The sequence below is a fragment of the Nematolebias whitei genome, chromosome 13 (genome assembly GCF_014905685.2).
Source record: "Nematolebias whitei isolate Nwh7 chromosome 13, NemWhi1, whole genome shotgun sequence".
NCBI classification, from domain to species: domain Eukaryota; kingdom Metazoa; phylum Chordata; class Actinopteri; order Cyprinodontiformes; family Rivulidae; genus Nematolebias; species Nematolebias whitei.
The window spans coordinates 18,571,055-18,578,955 of NC_056510.1; the positions used below are offsets into that span (position 1 = coordinate 18,571,055).

The 7,901-nt window shown below is 40.9% G+C and overlaps 1 protein-coding gene across 1 annotated transcript in view; it reads left to right on the top strand.

Annotated features, from left to right (window-relative positions):
* Positions 1-6,939, top strand: part of galnt13 (UDP-N-acetyl-alpha-D-galactosamine:polypeptide N-acetylgalactosaminyltransferase 13) — a 35,551-nt gene extending 28,612 nt beyond the window's left edge. The window contains exon 11 of the mRNA XM_037686409.1: positions 6,752-6,939. Within this exon, the coding sequence (XP_037542337.1) occupies positions 6,752-6,892 (141 nt within the window). The 3' untranslated portion in view covers positions 6,893-6,939. The remainder of the gene's footprint in view (positions 1-6,751) is intronic.
* The last annotated feature ends 962 nt before the right edge of the window (positions 6,940-7,901 follow it).

Genomic DNA, 7,901 nt, shown 5'->3' on the forward strand with positions numbered 1-7,901 from the left:
AGCACTTCCGTAACCAGTAGCGGTCCTAGCTTCTTAGATTTTTATTTAATTCCTTGTTTGTAGCAGTGAGTGGTGCTAAAATTCAGAACATGATGCTGTGGGTCTTTCAAGTTTTAGAATGTACATGCAGATTGTCTCAGAAGGCATTAAAAAGCTTTAACGTGACCTTTTAAAGCGAACGCATGAAGACAGGGCAGAGACACATTAAGCAATGACAGATGTCCTGTCAAGATGCTTCAGTGTATAAGATGCTATCTGCAAGACCTTTAGCTAGTCTTCGTGCGAAATTAGATCTCATTCGACATTTATTTTCCAGCATAAATATTTTATTTTGATGTGAATATTCGCTGGCTGTCTCCTGGACAGCCCACGCCTGGTGAGTGATGTTTGAAACGGAGGAGGACGTGTATATTTTTAGCTGATTATCTATCGACACACATGATTGAAATGGGCTTGCCATTGTTTACAAGTTCTTTGAAGTGATCCTTCATTGTGAGGCTACCTTTCATGGCTCTGGACACTCAGATCGCGCTGCTATTGGCCCGAGGCAGCTGTGCACACTGTGTGCCATGCTCATTGTAAAACCAGTGAATCCCAATCATCAATGCTTTTCACCACTCAGCCTGCTTATTTACATAGCTCTGTGTAAGAAATGTTCTTTTGCACAGCTTTTCTTTTCATTGCAGGTTTTTTTTCCTTTCCCCTGCTTTTCCAGCTTTTGTGCTGGTCATTTTCTCTACAGCCTATTCTGTTCTGCTGAGTTATCTCAGATTTGCACTTCAGAGTCCCACTCCTTCGTTCCTCTCAAAAGGCTAAAGAGCATGTAGCATGCCACAGTTTTTGTGTCCACGCAGTGTAAATTGGGTTTGAAGCTGCACAAACTGCTGGTGTGTGTGTCGGAGTTGTGGCAGTAAAGTGACATGCTGTTAGATGGCCTGATTTGTTGTTCACACTCCCTGGTCCTTTTGGCATCGTTCTGACAAGAACACACGTACACAAGAGCATGGAGGGGGGTGAACCGTTAAAGCAAATGAAACTATTGCTGACTCTGCCTTGAGGTAAAAAGGAAGCTGCTGTTTTTGCATCTCCCTCAGCAAAAGCTACTTCCACAGCCCGAACAGAGATTCTCGTCTTTCAGCAGATTTAGCGTGCAGCCTGGTGGCAGAGGAAGCTCTTCCTTGACTGGAGTTTATGGTCGGAAGCTGTTCTCATTTAATTAGCCGGCCTCAGCTGTGCACACACTCTGCAACTCGCTCCGGAGGCGCTGCTCGGTTTGTTGGGAGGTTAAGATGGGAGTTTTCTTTGCCCCAAAGCTAGCATGAAATAATTATGAGCAAAGAATGGGGCCTTCACACTTCTAGTAATTTTATTAAATGTGGGACGTTTCCTCTACTCTCCACTGTGCTATTACTTTTCTGACGTCTTCCCAAAAGCCTGAAATCTTGAAGAAAGAAAGAAAAAAAGATTCCACTTTAAACAATACCTCAACCTGTCCAGGATTTATAGTTGGTCAGAGTGGAAATACACTCACAAAGACAGTTACCGTATTTTATGGCGTATAAGTCAGTTTTTTGCGTAGATTTGTGAGTCCTGTGACTTATATATATATATATTTTTTTTTTTCTTTCCTTATTTATAACAGAATTTTTGACAGACACTTTAAATTTCTAAGAACTGCAACAGCGAGTCGTACCGTTCGCACTCGCTTCACTCAGCCGGTGCAGGCAGAGGAACGCTGGAGAGCTAGCAGCTCTGGCCACGATGGATGGTTGGATGGATGGTTGGATGTATGGATGGATGGATGGTGTTGTGCCACCCAGGCAAAATGAAGCCGTTTTAATCATTAAATAAACGCATAATAAACTTGACGGGTCAGCAGTGACGCATAATAAATGCGGCTTATATATATATATATATTTTCCTCTTCATTATGCTTTTATTGACTGATGTGACTTTTATACTCTGGAACGACTTATACACCGGAAAATACAGTATTTGTTTTTTAAGCTGCTTGTAATTTTCACATTCTAAAAAATACAGTATTTTTCTTGTCAGGATTTCAAGCTTTTATTTTATTTTTTCTAAATAAAGCATCCTTGTTGTTTTTCCAGTCTTTTTTGGCAGGTGCGGAAGATCGCGTGCCACCTGCTCTTTGTTCTTTCTCCGTTTGAACAAATGAGTCTTGCAGGGCAGTCTGCGATGTGCACTTCAGGAAAAATAAATGTGGATGTGCACTTATTTGTATCCAGGCAGAGACAGCCAGGCCCTTGTGTTTTATTGCTTAAGATCAAAGATGGCCTGAGTGTCTCCGTGAGCTCATTAGTCTGAATATCCTCTGTCAACAACCAACACACATTTTAGTTTTAATGAACAATTATAGTATGCCTCAAGCTGTAAGAAAATCCCTGTCCTATAGAGATTGGAGTTTTATATATATATTTATTATTATTCTTTACTTGATTTTAATATTATGTGGCTCGAGAACGACTCCCTGCAGACGAGGTCATTTCTGTTGTAACTGTACTTTGATAGATCCTTACATTTTTTTTATTCATTAGCATTACAAAAATGATGCTATTGTTCCAAACTAAACTGCTTCCTTCATAAATGTCTCAATATTTTCCCCCCAAACCAAGTCCTCTACCCCTCTGCATGCGATCATTAGATCGAGAAAAGCAACTCAAGTGAGCAGCGAAATTGCGGAAGCATGTTACTTCTGAGGACATGAACACAAATGGTTAATCAAGGCCGTTGAGAGCTCTGTGGTTGTTAGAGTGGTGGGGGGTCTTCATAGCAGATAGCTACAGATTCCTTCCCATGTTTTGGGCTGATGTGGAGCTTGAGATCATCTCAGATTTTCGTTTTTTTTTTCTTTTCTTCAGTCTTTATGTGGGACTGTGACTGAACAGCAGGCCGGCAGGACTGACAGGTGAGAGGAGACGAACAGCAGGAGAGACGTACAATAATTACATCGTGCTCTTCTAGCATCTTGGTTTATGACAAGTGAGCCAGCATGCACAAATCCAAAATCCTGAAACAGAAGCAGCTTAATTGAATTCAAAAGTTATTAATTTGTCTTCATTGTTCATGAAGTGGGCTTGTTATTCAGCCACTGTCACCAGATCTGCATCTGACAGATCCTGCAACAACGTGCCATGGTCAGTTAATTTTTTTAGATGACTTTACTTTTAACCTGTGAGGTTTGATGTAGCATTCATACTTTTTACTTTGGCAAGGTATATTTTGAAACAACATTGTAATTACAGATTTTTTTTCTTTTTGGATTCAGGTTTGTCTTCTGGCTTGTGTGTGTGTTTTGCAGCTTATAATATGAATTACAATAGATGAGGCAAAGTATTGAAGTACAAAAACAAACACTGATATCAAAAACAAAGATTTTGTTTTAATATATGTATTTTGAGTATTTTTACGCTTCTAAACACTTTGTCCTTGTGGTGTAATGGTTGAACTGTAAATTATACTGGGTCAATGACCTTTTGTTGCTTGAAGCATGTCCTGCATTGTCTCTTCCAGCTGCTGCAGTCTTTCAGGAGCACAGCTTATTGGCAAAAATAAACAAGTAGATGGAGGGGAGGGGGGCACCATAAAATCTGTTGTTTTTACTTAGAAATAAAGCAAAAGGGCAGCCTTAAATTTTATCCATCCATCCATCTTTACCCGCTTCTTCCTTTTTAGGTCGCAGGGGTCACTGGTGCCCTTGTCCAGCTATTACAGTGCAAGAGGCAGGGGACACCCTGGACATGTCTCCAGTCCATCACAGGGACGCACGCATAGAGACAAATGAGACAAACAACCATTCACTCTCTCACTCACAGGGACAATTTAGAGTTACCAATCAGACTAACATGCATGTTTTTGGTCTGTGGGAGGAAACTGGAGTACTTGGAGAAAACTCACATATGCATGGAGAGAACTTGAAAACTCCACCCATAAAGGCCCCCTGGTCAGAATTTGATCTGGCAACCTCACTGAGAGGCAACAACTCAACCAAATGAGCCACTGTGCCGCCCCCTTTAATTCTAAATTAAGTAAAATAACACAATTTTTCCAATAGCATCAATTTTTATTATCGTTAAAAAAATCCCTTGTGCAAACTTACACCTTTCTTCTTCTTCTTTTGGCTGTTCCCTCTTCATGGGTCACCACAGCGAGTCATCCTCCTCCATCTCGCTCTCTGCATCCTCTGTCCTCACTCCAACGACCTCCATGTCCTCTGTAACTGCATCCATACATCTCTTCTTTGTCTTTTTCTTGGCAGCTGCATTTCAATGCTCTCTCGTTGATCACACATAAACTGCCTTACTACAGCTGTCATTCCTCTTCTTTCAAGTGCATACCTCCACCTCTCCAAGTTCTCTTCCACCTGTTCCACGGTCCATGTTCTGAGGGGGAACATGGACCCTCCGGCACCCTAGATAGCAGCTCTCTGCTCCACACAGAGGGCTGTGGTAGCTCAGTGGTCAGTGATTGCATCAGGAAGGACATCCAGCGTTAAACAAGTGCCAAATCTTGGTGCGAGTTAGTTCGCTATGACGCCTCCTGAAGAAGGGAGCAGCCAAAAGAAGGGAAAAAGTCATATTTTACACTTTAAAACTGTAAACTTTTACAAATATGTAATGGTTCCATTCCATCTTTGTTTGATTTGAATTTGAGGATTTATTGAACTGCTTTGGGATGTTTGAACTTGTAAATTCATGGCACTTGAATTAAAAAAATGTTCAGTGAAGTTTATCAAAAATATTAGGTTGAACTGTTGAGGGGAAATCGGTTTAATTTGCAAATCTAATTTGGCTTAAACTGTCACATAAAACTAAGCTGAAATGACATTTTTTTTCAGTATAAATATAATTTTGAGAATGTGAGCTGAACCCCCCCCCCCCCCCCACACACACACACACACAAGAATCACATAATTGTTTAGTATATCACATGTTCAGCATGGTGTCTGAAGTTAAAGTGAGAATAGGAGGAATAATGATGATGTTGAGCTAATCCATTTTTTATTACATGGATCACAAAGCAAATAAAGAAGGCATTAAAAAATTGGGGTTTCAACAATTAGAATGAGTAAACACTTTAATCTGTTGAGATCATTGTTAAAAACAATACTCTGTGTGTGTGTGTGTGTATGTTTGAGTATATATATGTGTGTATATAAATATATATACACACACACACACACATATATATATATATATATATATACATACACACACTGTATGTGGTACAAGGTCACTGATAGGTGCTCACATAATTTTCATATTCATACTGGAAACTAATAAAATAGATTTCCCTCAGGAGATGGTGAGGACAGAAACAATCCTGAAAAACAAAATCTGTTCATTATTATGCATGCAGAACCGTTCTGATATCTGTTTCATGTTTGTAAGCGTAACATTATCAATGTAGGACAACAAATAAATAAGTGGTCTTTTTGAGAGATGTCTTCTTGGAACTGGAAATTCAAAGGATGGAGCATCTGGTGGAGGACACACGATGCTAGAAGTATGTAATGTGAAATGCTCCATTTTGTTTAGAGCATTTCAAGAATGTTGGAAACATTTGCTTTCTTAAACGCCATATCTTTATATCATCAAGGGAAATTTCAAGACTTCTGTTACCAGTCTAAAACTAATGCTACCAACAGTGCAGGCACTTGTTACAGACAACGTACCCACTGTTTCTACTGGTTGAAAAACAAAGGGCTTTACTGAGCAGCAGTTTGTAATGGTTTTAAAGGCACTGACAGTCTTATAAACAGGGTTAACATTAATTTCAAGGTGATCTTTTTTTAATGAGAAGTTAATGGTTTAAGTGTTGACATTTTAATGCAAGCACTATTCATAAAGAAAATGTTCCTTTAAAGTGGAAATGGGGGAAAAACAAACAGTATCTCGCGGTCAAATTTTGACCAGCATTCACAAGGGAGTTCCCAAAATGTCTGTAAACGTCATCAGAGGTGCAGCCCCACCTCAATAATTAAAAGCCTACACCAGGGCTTTTCAACTGGCAGACCAGGGGCCAAATCAGGTCCACCAATAGGTTTATTTTAAATAAAACTAGATTTTAAACCATAAAACAAACTAACTTAATGACAATAACTGCTGGATGTTCAGCCCCTAAGCTCATAGCTTTCCGAAACTGTGGCCCCCTGAGCAATTTAGTTGAATAGCCCTGGCCTACACTTTTTTCTTCACCTTCTGCAGTCAGTGCATAAATACACACAAGCCAAAGGCTCAGTGCAGGGGTTTGAAGTGAATGCTGTGGGTTGAGGAGACGCAGCTGGAGGTGGGCATCAAAACATACAGTTTTGCAGACCGTGCACACAAAGGTTGTGATTTTATTTTATTTTTTTGGTACCCCGCCTCTCGCACAGTGATGGCAGGACATGGGCACCAGTGAACCCCGCGACCTGAACAGGAAGAGGCGGGTAAAGATCATGGATGGATGGATGGATGGACTAAAGGCTTTCACATAATTTGCTGGTGACTTGGTTGCAAATGTTCAGAATTTGGTGGGACTGCAACTGAAAATGTGTCTATCTCCTCACAACTTTTGATCTCACTTAAAAAAAGCATCATTTTTACTTTTTCCTGCCAAAACTTTTTAGTCTCTTCTGTTTACAGTCAACGATTAGTGTTAATGAAGTTGCCTTTAGTCTGCTTGAGTTTGTCCATTAGCACGTGCTCACGATTGTGTAATTGCCTGTGTTTTATTCTTCTCTCCTTAGCGACTCACGCTCCTCCATGTGAACAGCAACCAGTGCTTGGACATGCCGTCTGAGGAGAACAAGATGGTCCCCACCTTGAGAGACTGCAACGGTAGTCGCTCCCAGCAGTGGCTGCTACGTAACATGACCCTAAGTGTATGATCCTTTACCTCACTACTCCCTCCACTGCTCTGTCCTCCTCCTAGCCTGTCCTGGTTGTCCTACATCATCACCAGGTGGCTCTTACCACAGAACATGCTTCCTCTTGTAACAGCCTGGCCATCTAACATAGACCCTGGATTATCTTTCACATCAGAAGCACATCTTCTTATGGTTTGCCACAGGTATAAGAGAAGCTGCACCTGCTGTTTCGACTACATGACGAGATGTAGCTGTGGTTCTCAGATCCAAGCTGATGTGTGCCGTTTGGGCATGGATATCTAACATCTGGACATTGTGCATCTGCTCACAAAAACTGTTCAGCTGGATGAGAAAAAGCCCACCCAGGAGTTTTTAAAATCTTACAAGGCACATCTCTGAGGTGGTTGGCAGTGTTATTGAGAGCATTCATGTTTCTGCTGTAGCTTCATCAACAACCAGTCTTGTTTCAGCACAGCTGGTTTGCCACACATCCATTTTCCACCTGCTTCTGTGACGTTAGAGGTCGGCTTGAACTTCAGTATATCATTTTATCTTTTATTCACTTTCAGCTTTATGAACTGGAGCTGAAACTTCTGTTTATTTCAAATTTCAAAGAAAGTTGAATATATTCAGGGAACAATGTCTACACTTCAGGCTGCTTGGTTTCCCATGGCAACAGCTGCTGACATCCGAAGGTTGTAAGAGGCACACTGTCAACTTCTGTGGGTCTTTGCTCGGCGGAAAATGTCGTGGCCCTGTGTAACCTCACACCGGAACAAGACTAGATTCCGCAGTTGAAGATTTCAGAAAATCGAAGAAGAGGTTAGAAGTTTGCCTTTGCAGATGTTAACTAATAAAGTTGCAGAACGCTCGTTCAAGGTGCAGTTCATAACAAAAATAGTTTAATTTTCTAATCAAATACATGCCAGTATCTTTCCGAGGTGGCCTAAATAGCAAGACCAAGCCCTTAAACATGGATTTGAATTACAGTAGTCCCTCGTTTATCGTGGGGGTTACATTCCGGACCCCC